Source organism: Colletotrichum lupini, chromosome 3 (assembly GCF_023278565.1).
Source record: "Colletotrichum lupini chromosome 3, complete sequence".
Classification (NCBI taxonomy): domain Eukaryota; kingdom Fungi; phylum Ascomycota; class Sordariomycetes; order Glomerellales; family Glomerellaceae; genus Colletotrichum; species Colletotrichum lupini.
In genome coordinates, this window is record NC_064676.1 from 3,452,329 (window position 1) to 3,473,681 (window position 21,353).

The 21,353-nt window shown below is 30.9% G+C and overlaps 1 protein-coding gene across 1 annotated transcript; it reads right to left on the bottom strand.

Annotated features, from left to right (window-relative positions):
- Positions 1–4,485: 4,485 nt before the first annotated feature.
- CLUP02_05822 (uncharacterized protein) lies at positions 4,486–4,710 on the bottom strand (the record flags this gene model as incomplete). The annotated part of the gene is made up of 1 exon (XM_049284827.1): positions 4,486–4,710. One exon carries the CDS (start codon positions 4,708–4,710, stop codon positions 4,486–4,488), a length of 225 nt encoding a protein of 74 aa, XP_049141970.1.
- Positions 4,711–21,353: the final 16,643 nt, after the last annotated feature.

Below are 21,353 nucleotides of genomic sequence, written 5' to 3' on the forward strand. Positions count from 1 at the left end.
TTTACTACGAATATATATTACTAACTTAATAACTAGTCGGCGCGCTATTACTAAATAATAATAATAAAGTATTTGTTAAATAAAGAGATAGGAGTAATACCTTATTCTTAAGTAAGAAAGGATATTATTAACGCTTTACGGAATTTATTACGAATAACGACGTTAATAGTTTTATTATTAGTATTAAAAAAAGATATTACGTAATAACTTTAGGGACTAAAGTTACGTAAGGGGGGAGTAATTATAATAAATTTAAAATATAGTTAGTAATAAAATACTAATAACTTAGTAACCGGTATACGGATCTTATTATAAAAGAACTTTTTAAAAAATAGAGCCCTTACGAAGGACTCTATAAGCTTTAGTCTTATAATATACTTATACTTATATTATAGCCTCGCTAGTTAAGTGCTTATAGCCTAATCTCTTATATATTAGCGCGATCTTTTATAACGCCTAGAATTACCCTTTTCCTCTAGTTAACTATTATAATACCCTAGTATTTAAAATAATCCTATAAAAAGCGTCTAGGCCGTACCTTTCGCTTATATAAAATACCTATACGAGCTTAGTATTCAAGGGATCTAAGTAATATAAAAAGGACCCTTATAGTTACCCCTAGATTTACTTAGTACTATATTCCTTTTCTTTAAATATTAAAAAAGACAGCGTCTTCTCCTTAATTATTAAAAAAATAAGCTTTAGCCCTATTAAATTCGCCCTTTTAGCCGCCTCTATATCCGTCGTTTAAGGGACCTTCCCTTACTATCCATAAATAAAAGCCTACTTATTAAGAGCTTTTACTACTCTCTATTCGTTTAGCCTTATATATTTTCTAAAGGCTAACGGGGTAAAAAAAGAGTAGTTAATATCGTCGATTTCGTTATAATCTAATTTATTAATATAAGAGGTAAGATCTTCCTTATTTTCTAAATCTCTTATAAGGGGTATATACTTTAAGCTATTACTTTAACTACTATTACTAGGTTCCGTACCCCTAGATCTACCCTTATATATAATAAAAAATTAATTAAACTAACGAGGGCTAGTTTTACCGTTTACTACCCTCGACTTTTTATACTATTTATATAATTTAATACGCTCTTCCTCAGAGTAGTTACTTAACTAATATCTATCTTTTTTATAAATATAATATTACTTTTTCTATTACCCTATTTATAAATTAAATCTTTACTTATTCGACGAGTCTAGGCCTCCTTATTAGTAATTACTATATCTAGCCTCTTTTCCTTTCTTATTATACGTTTAATTAACTTAATATTATTAATAAGGGCCGTCGTATACCTAGAGGTAAGTTTAGTACGGTATTCTTACCTTAATATTAAAACTAGATCTTAGCTTCGAGTAGAGCGTCTCGTAGTTTTTAAGTACTTAGTATAATATTATTTTTACTTTTAATATATACTAAATTATAATATAGAGATATCTGACTTTTTACTCGTTTATCCTCTTATTTAGCTAGGTTTTCGCTAGCTTATCGATTCGATCGATAAGCTCTTCGAGGATCTTTACTCGCAATTTACCCTCTATTATCCTAGTTATAAATATAAAAAAAATCGCTCGTAGCTTAAATAAGAGCTCTAGGTTCCTATTATAAGTCTCGAAGTAGCTTCGGATTACGTTAATTATACTAAAAAAGTCGTTTCGATCGAGATTATATACCGCTTTATAATAATAATTAGAGGCTTTGCTTATAAGTATAATATTAATTACTAAATAATACTAATATTCCCTAATTCCGACTTTTTTATAATAATTATAAAATATCGTTAGGGTTTTTTATAAGACCTTATACTTCCCCCTAGAGTATAATTTCTCTTTTAAGAAGATCTTTTTAAAGTCTATAAATTACTTCGTATTTACTATTAGATTTTTAATATTTATATACGATCCTTACGTCGCTACGTATTATTAGTAACTTCGGGTCGTCTACTTCTTTTCTTATTAGCCGATCGTTACCGAATTTCGCATTAATAGCGGTAACGAGTTATAAATTAAAATAGGTAGAATTATTAATTATCGTACTTTTAGTACTATATTTTACCCCGGTATATCCTTTTATAACAATAGATTTCTATTAGTAATTATAGGGAAGAAATCTAGGTCGTTTACTTTTTTTTTAAATTTATTAAAGCGATTATACGCTCTATTAACCTATACCTAGTTCTATAGCACGAATTCCTTTTTTATAATTATTGCTATTAGTATTTTATATAGTTCTTACGATTATAATTACGCTAATAATACCCCTCGCCCGTAGAAGAATTTATTAACTACTTTTGCAATTCTTAAGCTTATACTTACGAACTATTTATTTAGCTAATAGCTAAGGTCGTTTACGATCTCGTAAAATAGGGGTTACCCCTATAGCCCCTTTTTTTTATAAACCTTAGTTAAATAGATTAATACCGCGTTAATTTACTTACTATTAGGCTAATTTATAATTCTATATATCTATATCCCCTAATAATCCGGGTTAATATTTACCTATTTATAAGGGATTAAGATTCTATCTAAAATCGGGTTTCGTCTTTTTTTTCCTTACCCTAACTCGCTAAGGGTCGTACTCTAGCTTATACCCGTATTAGCGGTTATTAGCGTATTTAATTTTGATAAGGATATATCTAATCCGCGCGCTAATTATAATAAATCCGTACTTTTACTACCTAACGAATTTATTAAAGTTTAAGAGATTCTTACTTCTTCTTACCGTCTTACTATTACTCTTATTTTTACTATTTTTAATAATTACTACTACCTTTTTAAATCGTTAGCTATTATACTTACTAAGATCCTCCTTTTCGTCTAGTATAAAAGGGTAGGTTTTAGTAGTTCTTTTTAATAATAATAATAGTAGACGTTTATATTATTATAAAAAGATATAATAATTAGTCTCGGGATCTTTATTAATTACTAATTTCTACTATCCCGTATATTTCTAGCCTCCTAAGCCTCGTACTCTCTATAATTTCTAAATAGCTTTCTTAGTTAATTTCTTAAAATTAGTAATCTCGCGCCGGGAGCTAGTATAAAAAAAGAAGCCCTTTAGTAGTTTTCTAAAGGATTCTTTTCTTTTCTCCTTAGATCCTCGTTTTTTTAGCCTTTTTTTAAGTTAATAATAACTCTAGCGGGAGGTTATAAGACTACTTTAGGGTAGCCGCCTTTTTCTTAAGTTAATATCCGAGATCCGTAATACTCTTAATTTAATATTATTAAGACCTCTAAATCCCTTCTTCCCTCGTTAAACCGTCCCTTATATTATATTCTTAAGTAATACTCGGGAGGTAGTTAAGGGAGCTATAAAGAGGTTATTTAAATTATAAGCTTAAGGTTATATTTATAAGATTTTTATAATAATAGACTTTTCTATATACTATAAATCTCTTAGCTTAATAACTCCTATAGGGTTACTTTTATTACTAAATAAAAATATTTACGTTTAGAAATCCTATTTTTTAATCGCGCGGTGCTCTTTTATATTATATTATTAAGCTCGTTCGTTACGCTAATTAATTAAGTAAGTAGTCGTTACGTAGGTATTTCTTTTTACTAATTTAACTAGTTAATCTTTAATTATAGGCCGGCTATAGAAAAGTCGTTTAGTAAAAAAGCTACTTAGGGCAATAATAAAAGGCTAGTTACTTAAGTAGTTCCGTTAATTAACGTAGTTTAACGTAATAAACGTCGACCTCTCGTAAGTAATAAAGGGCTATAATTACTTAATTCCGTACGGTATTTAAAAATCGCCCCCTTTTTTATCTACTTTTATAAAGTTAATTAGTACGAATCTCTTATCCCGTATAGTATTAAAAAGTCGTCTTTTCTACGTAGCGAGATACCTTACTAATTTATAATAATAGAATTTAATTACTAATTAGTATTAGTATCCTTATTATAGGGTAATTAGTTTAAACCGTAGTTAACGAAGAGATTAATTAAACTATATAAATATCTACGTAGTAGGTATAAAAAGGAGGTTCTAACCGTAGGTTAGGCTGGCTATAATAATCGTAAATAGGGCCCCCAATTGGCCCCTGCGCAGTCGGCTGTATGCCGCGGTCGAATTGGACTTCTAATCTAACAAGAACGTCATCCAGGCCATGAAACTATAAGCAGACACAAATACTGATCGCAGTTAGAAAGGAATCATACGTAACCTCTAAGGTCTAATCATTCACAGCTCAAGGTAGTCAGTAAGGTACTTACCGATTAATGCCCAAAGACATCTCGAGTACCAGATACCATTACTGAGCCGGAGGAGAGAAAGGCCAATCGATACTTTCAGCAATGCCAAACCAGCGATGGAAGATATGATTGACTGGAAGAAGCTTGACTTTCTTATGATGACCATATTCTCGGCAGGGATGGTGAGTGTGTGCTTCCCAAGACCGTAAAAGGATTGCACTGAAAAGATTGTCATGCCTGCCATGGCACATAACTTCCAAAATCAATATTTCTCAGCCCTTAGGATCCAAAATCGAACATAAGCAGACGTACCACAGATGCAATGGCGACGTAGTCGTCTCTCCCCATAAGCTTGACGACGGCGGCACGGGTGTACACGCGGAGGCCAATGAAAAGCAGAGCAAGGGCGTGGAAGCCGCCAGTTACACCGACAATCATGGCGGTATTGCTCTCCTTAGCCCAATCCGGGTCAAGGGACGTGGTAGGTGGAGGAGCTGAAGACATTATAGCCGGTTATAGCTGAACAAGACGTACATTGAGACCAGGCAGATGAGAAACGAATACATAGATGATAGAGATATTGTGCCCGCATAGAAGAGCGAGTCATGGGTTCATATTCTGAATATTTACATGCAGCATGTTACAAAAAGTCTGCCATCTGTGAACGCAGGAAGCAAAGCAGGATCCAAAAGCGTGCCACGGCCGTCTCACACCAAGCATTGGTGCGCGAAGTTGGAACTGAACGGATGTGTTAATAGGTGTGCGACACAGGGAAGAAGCTCACAGAGGCCAACTGCTATTAGGGTCTAAAAGAGGAATTACTAAAATCTACCCTTCCCTCGAGGTATACTACTAGCGCTCTATATATACCTAAGCTACTTTTTTATTACTTAGTCCCCCTCTTTATACCCCCCTAAGCTATCCTTTAATTAATAAGGCCTAATTAGTAAGGCTTAATAGGGTACTCCCTCCTCTAGGCTTCGTTCTAAAGCCCGCTTATAGTTTATATATACTATATTAATCCCTTACTTAAGAAGTCCTTAGATATATAGTACGATAGTAAGTATAAGTAGCGCCCGTTAGCCCGAGTATAGACCTTTTATTTTAAATAATAGCCCTATAATTCTATATTTAGGTTGCTCCTACTTATAGGCCGTCCTTATAACTACTAGTACTTAGGCAGTCGTCGCCCCACTTTTATTTACTAATATTAACCCCTTTTTAAGCTATTTATAAGAGATTAGGCTATGAGTACTTAACTAGCGAGGCTATAATATAGGTATAGGTATATTATAAAACTAAAGCTTATAGAGTCCTTCGTAAAGGCTCTACTTTTTAAAAAGTTTTTTTATAATAAGATCCGTATACTAGTTACTAAGTTATCGGTATCCTATTACTAACTATATCTTAAATTTATTATAATTACTCCCCCCTTATATAACTTTAGTCCTTAAAGTTATTACGTAATATCTTTTTTTAATACTAATAATAAAGCTATTAACGTCGTTATTTATAATAGATTCCGTAAGGCGTTAATAATATCCTTTCTTACTTAGGAATAAAGTATTACTCCTATCTCTTTATTTAACGAATACCTTATTATTATTATTTAGTAATAGCGCGCCGACTAGTTACTAAGTTAGTAATATATATTCGTAATAAAGTATTCTAATTATCGTAATATATAAGAGCCTGCCTAACCTCGTAGTTATTATTATTACTAAGCTATTAATTATAATAAAAGATTTTTTATCCGTTACTAATCGCGTGTTTACTTTTTCTTTCCTCTTTCTATTTAGTAACCGTTCTACGAATTCTTTCCTATATAACTATACTTTTTTTCTTACGATATTCTAATTCCGTATCGTTTCTTAATTACGACTCTCTTACTATACTATTACTAAGTATCTACCGAAATATCTACTATTTTGCGTATTTAGGATATACTTAATATAGAGTATAATCTTAAAAAGGGCTTCTGTAGTCTCTGTAATAGTACTCCTTATATACGCTACTTAACTAGTTTATATCGTAATATTAACGAGCTTATTTATATTACCGGCGCTTACGTTACTAAGTATATTATTCATTAGATTAATAAGAAGAAGTGTTCTGCCGTAAGTCGTCGAGTCCTTACTAATCTATTACTAAAATATTAGCTAACGATATCTCTTAAGTTCTTAAGGAGCTATATAGCGCCGCTTAGTTTACTTAGAATACCCTTATAAAGTTTTATAATATTAAGGAATAGGGTAGCCTTAACTCCTATAAACGCGGCCGCGTTCTTTATACTTTTAGTTATATTATTAATATATAAGAGAAAGTAGTTACTTATATTACTAACTTATTAATAAGTAATAAAGTAAAGAAGGTCTACTTTAAATAGGCTACTCTCTAAGAGCTCGCTACTAACTACGAGTATTTAAACTTATTAATCTTAATTATAGTAAGTCGTTAGTAATCGTTCGGCGAATTTTCTTCTTACTAACTTAGATTTCTCTTCTTAAGCTAGTATCCTTAATATTAATAATAAGACTAAGATTATCTCCTACCTTAGTCGCCTCTAGCTAGCTTATTTTTATAATAATAGCCGTATAACCGCTTTATAAAATAACCTTAACGCTCTAGCTTAGTACTATAAAGAGACTCCTAAGGGCGTTATTATTATATATATTTAAGAGTTTCTTATTTTTTTTATTTTTTATAAACGTATTACTAAGTTCTTAATAAATAAGGTACTTATTTATATTATTATTATATATAATACTACCCCTTTTTCCTATAGTCCCGAGACTCGGACTCTTATTAAAAAGCGTACTCTTATTACTAACTATATTTTTAATAATAACGACGAGCGGGACGACTTTAAGTTTAAGTTTAATAAGTCCTAGTACGAGGATACTAAATTTAAAAAGCTTAGTAATAACTTAGAGAATTCTTTTTTTTAGTATTATAATAAGCGCTACTACTTTAATATTAATAACTCGCTAACCCCTACTTATAACGCTCTCTTTAGTATAGATAAGGGTGCCCTAGCCCTTAGTTATATTACTCTAAATTTTAATAAGGTTAGTATTATACTCCTTTCGCTCTAAATAAAAGCTTTATAACAGCTCGACGAGGCTATTACTTATATTAAAATTAAAGCCGCGGGTCGTAATAAGTAGTTCGATATTACTAAGTTTTTTATAAATATTAATATTACTAAGGTCCCTTAGCTTAACTAGGACTACGAGAGCGTCGCTTTAGATAACGTCCCCCGTCCCCGACCTATTATTAATAATAATAACGTTACGGCCCCTACTTTACCTCTTACTCTACTTCTTATTATAGCTCCCGTTATACTTCTTATTATAGCTCTTATTATACTTCTTATTATAGCTCCTATTATACCTCTTATTATAGCTCTCGTTATACTTCTTATTATAGCTTCTAATGGTAACTAGGTAGTAAACGCTTTGCGAATTACTATTATTAATATATATAATACTCTGCGCGACTTTAACTACCTCCCTCTTACTTATCGTAGTATTAATAAGGTTAACGGCTTTATTTTAAATAATTAGCTAAGTATGCGCACGAAGCCTCCCCGCTTTTTACTTACTAAGCGGACTACTATTACTAATTATTAAGTTTTAAAAATATATACTAAAGCCGCTACTACTACTATTAATATTACGTAAGTTATTCCCCTTGCGTAGCTAGATCTTAGTAATCTCTTAGCGACGTATTACTAAGGGTTATAATACTATATCTTTTTCTTAAGAATTGCGCTAGGCTAAATAAAAAGGGTTCTATAATATATTATTAATTAACTTATTTTCGGCAACTTTTTACTACGAACTTAACGTTTATTATCTTATTTTATATATACCCTTTTTTTATAACATTCGAATTTATTAACTACTTCCGCTACCCCTTTAAAATACTTAATAAGCTCTTACGTATTATACTTAGTAAGCTACTTAGCCTATTTAACGAGATATCGTAAGTTTCTTCCCTCGCTTTATATTATAACGATTTTTTTAACTTCCTAAACGTCTTACTTATCCTCTAACTCTAAGAGATTTACTATTTAGTTACTAATCGTTCGGTAATTTCCCTATAGCTTAAGCTAAGAAACTAAGAAAATATTATATATTTTTTAATATTACTTTAGTAAATATACTTAGTAAGCCTATTTCCCTACCCTTTTAGCTATTATTACTTTAATATATCTTAGTACTAGTTTATTATTTTTAAATCGTATATTCTTTATTAATAAGCTAACGACCTCTTTATAATTAAACTCTTTTAGGGTATATCTTTTATTATAATAAGCTACTTAGTTTTTAAAAGCTTATGCTTATGCTCGCGTAGCCTAAGCCCTAATCTCCCTAATTTTCTAAACCCTTTCCTAAACCCCCTAGACTATAGCTTTATAATTAAGTATATATTTAACGTACCTAGGGTAGTAGCTATATAATACTATATACGGGGATACTTTTATAATAAAGTATTAATTATTATTATATACAAACTCGGCCTCTTCTAACTACGCTACTTACCTATTTAGCGAGCCCTTAGTATAAATCCTTAGATACTTTTTTAATATTTAATAAGTTCGCTCCGTTTAGCTATTTATTTATAAATAATACGCAGTAAATAGTTAGTAACGTATCGCCCGTTCCTCAGTAAACTCTTTTTAAAATACGCTTATAAAGAGCTTATCTTTATCTATAATAATACCTTTAGGCATATTAAACTTATATTTAACCTCCTAATATAAGATACTTACTATTTATACTATATTAAGTATTTTAATAGTAAGTAAGAACTTTACGAACTTTATTATATAATAAATAATAATTACGATACTATTATACTCTGCGCCGTTATTATAAGCGCTTAGTAATAGCCCCGTAATAAAATTTATAAATATTTCTTAAAATAGGTATAAGAGTAGTAATAATAATTATAACTACCCGTACGGCTTATATCTTAGGGTTATAATTCCTAAATAATACTCATAATTCTTAACGTATTCTTAGATATCTCGTTAAATATCTTCTTAATAAAACTTCTTTTAAATTAGCTCGAGAGTTTTCGTAGCTCCTATATAACCTACTTTATAATTATTATAGTATTAATAAAGGATCTCTATTTAAAGAGACTCTACTTAAAGAATAACGAGTCTTTTTTTAAAAAATAGTATACTCTATTTATTAAATAAATATACTCTTAGCTCGCTAGCCGTAGTACGAACTCTTACTAATTATAATATATAGAACTCGTTTTTAGCTTATAGTCCTTTAACGAGCTCCTTAGTTTTTAATAAAAAATAAGAAGTAAATACCGTTTTACCCCTTATAAGCTCTTTTATAACGGGGCGTAAGATATACTATTTTAATATAATAACCCTAGCTCTATCTAACTCTTTTTTATCCTTACCAAACCGTTAACGAGCGTTTACTAATAACTCTCTTACTTTCTTACCTTAAGTTATTATAATAATAACTATTACTATTTTATTAATACGCCCTATAATACGCTATTAATATTAGGGAGAGGATTCCCTATCCCTAGAGCTAGTTAATATCTAGCCGGGATTACGAAAGGAGGCCTTAATTATTTAAACGTATACCTTAGTAATATTATTTTATCCTTTTAAGCTAATTATCCTTTACTAAACGTCGGGTAGTAGTTTATTAATAAGACGTAGCTTCTAAATTAATATAAAGAGGACGTCTTTATAAAGCACTTCCCCTTCTATATAGTCTAGCTTTCTAAATAAACCGTCCGCCGGGTTCGTTTTCTTTAGCTAGTATTCTAAGTTAAAGTTAAATATTAATAGTTTATATACTTACCTCGCGAGCCTTTTTTAAAAGTCCCGTGCTAGTGCGCCGATTACTTTTTTAAATACTTAGTAATCCGTTAAGATTATAAACTTTTATAAAAGGCCCTAGAGGTAATAAGCCTAGTGCTCTAGCCCTTTTATTATAATAAGTAGTTCTTATTAGCCCGTAGCCTATTACTACTCCGTATCTATAAACTTCCGTAATTAATAAATAACGGGTTGCTATTTTTTATTAACCTATTACGATAAGATTACTACGATAGCTTTAACTAAAGCGTCGGTTTCTACCCGTATAATACGTTATAAGTTCTAGTACGTAAGTATAGTTACCGAAGTAAAAGCGACTTTTAGCTAATTAAACGCCTCGTCTACTTCCTTAGTCTACTAAAAGTCCCTTATTTACCCCTTTTCTATTTTTAGTAATACTATTATCGGTATAATAATACCTAAGTATTTAGTAATAAACTTCTGATAGAAGTTATAGAACCCCAGGAACACTTAGATATCCCTAATAGACTCTAACGCCTTCTAGTTAATAATCGTTCGCACTTATAACAAGTTAATCTCGATTCCTTTTAGTATAATAATATAACCTAAGAACTCGACCCTTTTTTAATAAAACAAGTACTTTAATAGTGTAGTAAAAAGCCTATATAAATATAAACGTTAGAGGACCTTTTTAATATCCTCCGTATACTACTCTTTTATTATTAAGTAGATTATTAGATCGTTTATATATACTATATAGTAAGTATTTAGTAGGTCGGCGAGCGCTTAGTAAATATATACTTAGAACGTTGCGGGTACGTTCGTTAGCCCGAAAGGTATAATAGTATACTCGAAGTAACCGTATTAGCTCTAGAATGCTATTTTCTATCGGTTTTCTTTTTTAATTTAAATATAATAATAAGCATCCCTAATGTCTATTTTTAAGATTTATTTCGCTTTATAAAGCCTATTTAGGAGCTTACCAATGAGTAGTAATAAGTATTAATTTTTTATAATTACTTTATTTAGCCCGTAGTAGTTTATATAAAGGTATAGCGTACCGTCCTTTTTTAATATAAAGAGGATTAGTACCCCAGCCTTATTAACTAAAAATATAATACAACCGTTCGCTAAATTCTTAATAATATACGCACAAAGCTTATTAAGTTATTTTTTACTTAATAAATAGATAGGACTATATAGTAGTTTAGTACCCGGAACTAAGTTAATAGAGTGTTTTACCCCGTTATATAACTACGGTCTCTTTATTAACTACTCGTCGAACGTCTTTATTTCTAATTAAAGTTTTAATAGTAGACCTCTTTATAGTTTAGTCTCCGTTACCCCCGCGATACTTCTTATAATAATAATATATAATATATACGCCCTCTTATAATTCTTAATAATATTATAAGCTATTACCTCTAGTTCGGTAACCGAGATAGGCTTATATAACTATATATTCGTTACTATATTAATACGAATACCCTCCTAGCCTATTAATAGTTATAATAATAAGAGGTTTATTATTCTTTTATCCTTATTAACTACGGCGAATAGTTACCAAATCTTCTTTAGCTACTTATAATAGTTAATAAAGAAGAGCGTTAATTAATAAGCTTTCCCTTAGCCTACGGCTTTACCCTAAAAGTCCCTTAACGAGGGAGCTATAGTAATAGCCGGGGTTAACCCTAAGTAAGTTACGAGCCTAGTACTAATAATATTTATTTTAGAGTATATATTTATATTAACTTCTATTAGCCTTTTAATAATACCTCGTAGAACTATCGCCCTACCCTTCGTAATTATTCCTATCGGTACCCTCTTAATACTTAGTATAAGTATATTAAGTATATTACTTATGCTTACTCGTTTTTTAATAAGTTAACCTCTATAACTCTTAGCTCGGTAGTAACCCGTTAAATAGTTACTAACGTTAGCTTTAATTAAAAGTACGTCGGCTTATCGTCGCCCCTACTTCCTAACTTATTTTTTTAATACTTACTAAATATATAGCCTATTTTATTATACGTAAAGTACTTAATATTATTACTACGACGCTTTTATAATAACTTAGCGCGAGTACTTTTATTATACGGCTTTTATAATATTACTCCCGGTAAGTCCCTAGAGCCTAGCCCCTTAGAGCTCTCTTTACTCTTTTTTTTATAAAAAGGGGATATTCGACGCGGTTATTTTAATAATAAATATAGCCTTTTCTTACTATCCTTTTATAACTAGTTACCGCCCTTTTACTAATTTAATAACTATAGTCTATTAGCCTCGTAAGCTATATTACGTACTCTCTTAATTAAGACTTTATAACGAATTAAATCGTCCTATAGCTAAGATAGTAATCTAAAGAAGAACTAATATACCTCTACTTTCGAATTTTCTATATCTTTTATACCTAGGTTATAATAAATCGCTAACTACTTAGTAAGGAACTAGGTAAGGGTCTGGCCCTCTTTTAGCCTCTTTATTCTTAGCTCTTTATAGTATTCCCGTTCCTAAGTCTTAGGGTCTACGTATTATTAATAAATAAACGCTAAAAAGTCGCCCTAAGAGAGGGGATCCTAGAGGCTCTTTTTATAATTATATTATTACGTTTATAACGATAGGGATATCTTAAATAGGGCCTATTTAATATACTATTTTATAATACTTTTTGCGCAAAGCTTATTACCTACTTTTATAATAATAATCTAGTTTATTATTTAAGTACTCGTAAACTCTTTTCTAATCGGTTTATAGTTATAAAAAGGAGGCTTTTCGTATTCTCGTTAACTTAGACGTATTACTAGCCGCTCGGTAAGCTATTAAACGAGCTCTTCGTATTAACGCCGTTCTTAGTTTCAATCTTTAACTATTATTTTTATTATTTTATAAAAGTAAGTTATTATTAAGCCTATAGGGTTTATTAAACTAGCTATTTTAGTACTACTCGCGCCTTTATATACGCCTTAACCTCGTACGTCCGGTAATTAGTTATTAATAAACGCCCTATTTATAATAAATAAGGTCTTCGGGGTGTTAACGGGGTAACTAGCCTATAAAAGTAATTTATTCCGATTATCTTCTTTATCTAGCTCTTTTATAAACGCTAGTATTTAAATAGGACTCGCCCTATAATAAGCTCGTTCTCCTAGATAGAATAGGGTTAAGTAATTAACTCTAAATAGCTATAGCTCGTCGGTACTAATAGCTCTTTACTAATAACTAAGCATCGTTTTATTAACGTTCCGTTCGTTTTTATAATCTATTATTACTTATACTAATTACTCTATAAAAATAAAAGCTTTAGAATTATAAGAGATTAGGCTATAAGTATTTAACTAGCGAGGCTATAATATAAATATAAGTATATTATAAAACTAAAGCTTATAAAGTCCTTTATAAGGGCTCTGCTTTTTAAAAAGTTTTTTTATAATAAGATCCGTATACTGGTCGCTAAGTTATCGGCGTCCTATCGCCGGCCGCATCCCGAATCCATTATATTATTATAATTCCGAATTCCTTTTTTTTTTTTTTTATAGTTATCCTTTTTATATATAATCTCTTGTTTTTATTAGCGTTTACGCTACTCCCTCGTTATATAAATATTATAATTAATAAATATCTCTTAGATCTTTATTCTTATATACTCCCCGTGCCTAAGTAAGTCTCTTTTAGAGTCGTTCCGTAATTATTATTAACTCGTTTTAATATAACTATAGCCCCTAATTATAGTATTACTATTATTAATAACGGAACGGTCGTTAGTACTATAAGTATACTTAGTAGCGGCCGCGGTAGCAGTCCGTTTAAAAAGCCCGATATCCCCTTTACTTACCTTAACCTCGTATATATATTACTATTTATATACTACTTATATTAACTATTATAAACTCTTATTAAAAAAAAGAAAAAAGTAAATACTAAAAAGATCGGGGTTAGCTAAGTACGCCCGCTCCCCTACCCCGCTTACGTTATATATAAGGCGCTTAATTTAAAAACTAAGTATTATAATTAGCTAGGTTAATAATTTATAGCCCCTAGTTCGCTCTTTTATTTAATACTTCTTTAAAATTTAGCGTATATTATATTAAGTATGCCGCGCAGAACTATTTTTATAAAAATATAATAAGCGCTTAGTGTTATTATTACTCTATTACTTTTTTTAAATATTATATTAATAATGTCTTAGGTCCCTAAGTCCGCGGAATCTATAGTACGAACCCTTTAGAGTACCGTACTCGCTTTTAATAATAACGTTTATAATTTAGAGGTTTATTACTCCGTTATCGCTTTATTATTATTACTACTTAGGTCGTTAATATTACTCTATAGCTTTAATAAACTTACCGAATTACTATTAATAATATATAGAGGGTACTTAAGCGCGCTAATAAAGAGGCCCGCTTAACCCCTATTATTAATAGCGACGATAATAAGGTAGTTATAAGCTCCTCCTATACTACGTCTTCGTCCTATAATAATACTATAATCGCACTACTTTATACTATTTATAACAAAGTGCGCCGCTCTAATAATATTCTAGCTAGTATATAGTCGCCCCGCCTGCGCTCCGTATTCGTAGCTAATTATTTATAAATTTACTAATAATAGGGAGATTATTTTTTTTATAACGACCCCTAGGATAATAGCTAGGGCAGCCCTTTTATATATAAGGGCAGTCCCTTTATAAATAAGGGTAGTCCTTTTATATATTATAAGGATTAAAGAAACGGTTAGTAATTAGCGCGTTTATGCTACTTAGTTATAACTATATAGCCCCCTTTTTTTATTATTAATAACTAGTTCGCTATATTATTAAGCTCTTTAAGAGCTAGGGCGCGCTACTTAATTAAAACTCGTTTTTTATATATACTAATTAACGCTACGTTTTTAATATACTTAGCTAGCTCTTACGTATCTTTATTACTACTATATCCCTTTTACTAAATTAGGTATTATCGCCTCCTCTTTAGCCCTTTATATTATATAATATTTTTTACTTCGTAAAATAGCTCCCTATCTATATCCCTAATAAGTAAGGGCTTTTAAAGGGCTTCTTCGTAGTATCGATACGGCTTAAATAAGGATATATAAAATATATCGTATATTTTATACTACGTTAGTATATTTAATTAGTAAGCAACCCCCGCCGTTCTAATTATTAATTTAACTTCGAATAGGCCTAGATACTTATTAACTAATTTCTAATTAGGACGCTACCTCTTAATATTCTTTTTTAATAATAGTACTTAGTTACTTATTTTATATAATATATCTATTTTAGCTTTATTAGCTTATTATTTATATATCTCGCGTACTTTTTATATAAGGGGTCGTAGAGCTTCTTAGTTAGCTCGTAGTTAAGCCGCACGCTCCTTAGCTAAGATATTTTATATACTATCTCGAGTCCTTATTAAAATCAATATAAAGTACGTAAATAAGAACCTAAGTAGGGCCTTAATAAGCGCTTTATAGATTACTAAGTACTAGGCGTTATTATATATAAACTTAGCTAAGTAAAGACGCTATACTTAATTTAATTAGTCCTAGGTATAGAAATAGTAAAAGTACTACTCTAAGTATTAGTTCTACCGTTTTATTTAACTATCTGTTTATAAGTAAAATATAGTACTAAGACGCCTTTTTATTATTAAAAAGTAATAGAGATAAGTTTAAAACTTACTTATAAATAACGACCCCCTATTAGAGACGATCCTTTTAGGTATTCTAAACTTAGTAAAAATCTTTACGAATAGGAGGTTTATAAATCCCTAGGCTATAAGGGTCGTCCTCGTAGTAATATAAACGTTATACTTCGTAAATTAGTTTATTATAACGAGTATTATATCGTAAGGGCGCCTCCCGATTAGTATAGTTAATATAAGTAAGCCCGTAATAAAATCTAGCGATATTTTTTACTATAGCTTAACTAGGGTAAGTAGGGGGCATAGTAAGCTATACGGCTTATAATAACGAGGCTTCGTCCGCTAGTATATTATATAAGTATTAATATAACTTTTTATATCCTTACTCACTCTATCTTAGTAATAGTAGTATTTTAGTAACGCTATTATCCGCTTTATACTATAATATCCTACCGTAGGCGTATTATAATATACTTTAATAACCTCCCTCCTTAGCTCTTTATATAATAATATATAAATATAGCTACTATAGTATAGTAGCCCTCTAAAGTCGTATACCTAGCTTTATCGTTATTTTTTCTTAACTAAGCGAGGCCGTTAGTTCCTCTTAGTTTACTACTTATCCCTTATAAAAGCGTCCTCTTATTAAATAGCTTATAATTAACTTATTATTAATAACCCCTCCTTATTAAATACTATTTTAAGTACTTTTATTATATCGGAGTTTTATAGAACGAGTAGCTCGTAATCTATAGTTTTAATAATAAGCTTAAGTAGCTCTTTAAGTACTATATTATAATTCTAATACCCTAAGCTCGTAGCCTTATTATACCTCTCGAAGTACTCCTTAGAGTTCCCTCGAGCTAAAGCTCCTAACCTCCTTTACTTATTTTTTTATATTACTACTAGTTCTATTTTTAAAATACTTATTATCCTTTTTACTTAAGAGCCGCTCCCGCGGCTTATTTTTATATATTTTATTATTATAACTCTAAGGGGCTCTTATATATTTCTAACGTTATAAAGGTCTTTTTTTATTTTTAATAGTAGCTCCTCTGCTCCGTTATTATTACTACCTTTATTATAATTAAGTCTTTATAATAGTCTATCCGCTAGGTTCTTTATACCTAGCTTAAACCTAATTTTAATATTAAACGCTACGAGTTTATTTAATTAGCGTAGCTATCTCCTATTTAATTTCTTTTTTATATTTAAGAATTATAAGTTAAAATAATCTATAAATACTACGACCTAATCTTAGCTATAAATAAGGTAGTATCGCTAGTTCTTTAATACGTTTATAATAGCTAGTAGCTCCGCGTCTCTTATACTATAGCAGCTCTCTATATCCGTTAATTTCCTTAACTTATAAATAATTAGGTACTAATTACCCTTAAATAATTACGTAATTACTAAGCTAATAGCTCGAGCCGAAGTATTTATTTATAACTATATAGGTAGGGTAGGGTCGAAATATCGTAGTATTAGCGCGTTAATAAATACTACTAATAGCTTCTTAAATAACTTTACGGCTAGTATTAGTAGCTCTAATTATCCTAGTTTTACCTTCCTTAATAAGTCTATTAAAAGTGCCGTTATCTTAGCATAGTTATTAATAAATCTATAATAAAACCCCGTAAATCTAAGGAACGTCTATATATTTTTAATACTCCTTAAAAGTAGCTAATTCGCTATAGCTTTAGTGTGCGCGGGTTCTATTTCTATACCTTTATTAAGTACGATATACCCTAAGAATCCTATATATAATATATAGAACTCGTATTTACTACCGTTTAAATATAGGTTCTATTACTATAATCTTTATAACACGCTACGTACGTACTCTTTATACGCTACGTAGTTGTTATTATATATTAGGATATTGTCTAGGTATATAATATAAATAGTATCGACTAGGCCGCTTAGAACATTATTAATATATACTTAGAAAGTCGCGGGCGCGTTAGTTAGCTTAAAAAGTATAACTAGGTACTTAAACTACCCGTATTTAATACAAAAAGCCGTCTTTTACTTATCGCCCTCGGCTATATATATATAATAATACGCATTCTTAAAGTCTAGTTTTATAAAAATAGAGGTATTAAATAGTCTATTTAATATTTTTTTAATTAATAATAGCGGCGTTCTATCTTTTTATATAATTTTATTAATTACTTTATAATTAACGCAAAGTCGCAGCTCTCCTCCTTTCTTAAGTATAAAGAAAATAGGTACTCTTACTAGGCTTATAGAGGGGCGTATTTAGCCCCTAGCCTCTACTTTTATTAAATAATTATATAAAATCTCGAGCTTATAGTTCGATAATAAGTAAATAGGTCCTTAGGGGATAAGCGCCGCGTTATTTAGCTTAATATAGTAGTTATATAGTACTCTATTTAGTAACGAAATAGCCTTCTCTTCTAAGAATAAGTTATTAAAATCCTAATAACGTAGCTTCTAATCCTTAGCTACGCTCGCTAATACTACGTCGCTATTTATAACTAGGTTAATTATAATATACGCGAGTATTATTAAAACTAAGTCGTCTAATAGCCCCTTCTTTAGGGTATTTAAGCGGATATATTATTTATAAATTAAATACTATTACTTTTTTTATTTCTAACTAATTAATAAGTCGATATCCTCTAGCTAAGGGAAACTAAGGATAAGCGTAGGTACTATAATATTAGTTATTACGAAATAATATAGCTATATCTCCGTTACGTAGTTATTATTAGTAATTTAAAGCTATAAGTAGTAGCTTCTTAGCGTCTCTATCTATTTACCCTTAACGTTTATTAGCTATAGTAATAAGTAAATTTATAAATTAGCGTTAAAGCTATCGAATAGCCTAATACTAACTACGTTCCCTTTTACTCCTAAATTAATAAGAGCGCTTAGCTTTTTTTATATATAGTTTAGGTATATATAAGTCGGGACGTCTAAGCGCCGCCCTTATTAATTACTAGCTACTCTTTTTATTAAAATAGTATTTAAGCTCGTTATTAGTCCGCGCTACTTAGCTAGGGCGAGGTCTAATTAATAACTAGTAGCCTTATACCCTTTTTAGTTATATTTATAATATATAACGCTTAAGTAGCTATTAATAAAGTGCCCGGTTTTATTATAATTATAATATTACTAATACTACTCTCGTAGTTATAAATAATCCCTTATAATATAGCTAGTCTTTTTATAATTATAATACGTAGTATTCTTACTAAATAAGTTACGGCGTGTTCTTTATATATTTAATTTATTAACGCCCCGGTATTTTCTTATTAACTCGTTCGAGTTTAAGTTAGAATATTACCTAGGGGACGTTCGTAAGCTCCTTACTAATAGCGAGGATTATTTAATATATCTTATTAATAATATTAATTATAAATAAGTCTATAGAAGTTCTATTTATAATACTATTACGAAGTATAGTTCGGGCTATAACTTATTTATTAATATAGAGATCCTCTATTTTTCTATTAGGATATATTCTAATTCTATTTTAAGCTTATTAATACGGCTAACGAACTCGTCGACTTTCTCTTTTTAACTTTACGAAGTACTATTTAGTTATATACTTACTACTATTCCTTAGCTAGCGGGATTAGATAGGTTATTTTATAAAAAGGTCTCTAGTTCCTTTTATATAACCTAGTCTATTATAAAACCGGGGGTCCTTTAGTAGTTAAAAATATAGTATATTTAGGAGGTTTTTACGCTATTACTTAGGTAGTTAACTATATATACTACTTTATCGTAGTCTATTCTTATTTATTAAGCCTATAAGTCGAAGTAATAATAATAGTTAAAAAGGAAGCTCTATAGATCCCGTGCCGATTTACTAATATATAATAAGTTAGGGAGGGATAATAGTCTAAATATAAATATTCCGCTTACGGTACTTACTTAAGTTAAGAGGGAGTTAGTAAATAGGGGCTTAGGTAGTACGAACTCGTTACTTTATTATTACTTAAGTAGCGCTTTAAGTACGGCTTTACTTATTAAACTATCCTTAGTTTAGGGGTTTACGTTTTTATTTATATTAAAGCTAACGTCCGAGGCTATTATAACTAAAACTATAGCTCTTAGTATAAGGGCCGGGCTATTTAAAAAGCTCTATAAGCGTTCTAAATCTACTTATCTTCTATATAAGCGCTCTTTATACGTTATAATAAGGATTTCTTTTTTTAATTATCGTTCTTATTTTTATAGTTTTATTAACTTATTACTTATTATTCGGTTTAGGTATTAGTGAGTAAGGGTAGGAGGTTTACTATTTTATTTAAAATTCGTTAATACTCCTAGTAATACGGTCCTTTTACGTTACTACTATGTTAATAATCTTATTATACTTCGTTCTTATATTATTTACTAAAGAAGAGGCGACCCTAAGGGGTTTAATAAAAAAAAGTCGTCTTTTTTTTATTATTATAGCGCTAACTACGCTCTCTTATTATATCTCGTTTTTATTAATATTTTAAGCTTCTAGCTTAGTCCCTTTTATAAATAAAGATTTTAAACTATTAATAAGTATATAATATAAAAAAGAAGCTTATAAAGGCTAATTATTATTAAAGTTTAAAAGAGGAATTACTAAAATCTACCCTTCCCTCGAGGTATACTACTAGCGCTCTATATATGCCTAAGCTACTCCTTTGTTACTTAGTCCCCCTTTTTATGCCCCCCTAAGCTATCCCTTAACCGACGAGGCCTGACCGGCGAGGCCTGACAGGATGCGAGTTGCTCGTTCAGTCACGTTCCATTCGCTTTAGGTGTCAAGTGGGTTTGAAGTCCACCTGCCTCTTCAGAGTGTGGAATTTTCGTAAGCATGGCTCTGGTGTGGCAAGCTCACTCCTGCAGCTGTCTTCATCGAGAATCAGGTATCCGGTGGGATGGAACCTGCACTGTTTTCAGTCAACTGCTTAGCTGCGGCACAGAAAGGTGTGCCGCCCCCCAGCCATCCAAGTTCTCCGGATATTTCGTTTTCCTTGAATGAGTAAGGCGTGTAAGATTCTGGTGGATTGAGTCAAGTTGCGATAGAAATGGTGAGTGAGGTTAGAAACTCTAAGAGTTATTCACTTATTTTTCTCACGGCGTTCTCTTCAAGTTCGCTAACAGCACACTTTGGTGAATTTATCTCCGAGCAACATATCATTAAAGAAGTCCGATCTAACTTGAAAATAAATTCAAAGTGGTGCTCGTTACCGATGTGTTCTTCGTCAACTTGCTGGGGTCAGTGGAGCTTTGGCTGCGAGACGGTGGCGAGGTTATGTCCAAAAACTAATCGCTCAGGCTGGGCTGTGAGGATTCATTTCCTTCACCAAGTATTACAGCCTTGGCTGCATGTATATCTGCCTACACCATATTATGTCGCCAGGTCTTTTGAAAATCCACCCAGGCCGGCCCATGTCAGTCGTCGGCCTCCCGGTCAACAAGAAGTACGATACCATTTCCCTATGCGATGTACGATTGTCCGAAAGATCAGGGGAGCTCAACTTGGCATAAACATGATTCAAGGCGAGAGACGCAATTTCTCCACTGTTAAAAGTCTCTTTGAGGTAAATGAACCGCGTTAGATGATCTTTTCCCCAGTGATCGCGGGTAAAGGCCTTCATGTGAGTGATTCTCTAGCAAAAGCGGGATGTTAGTCGAGCCAGGGCATTGGAGGCTTGGGGGCCAAG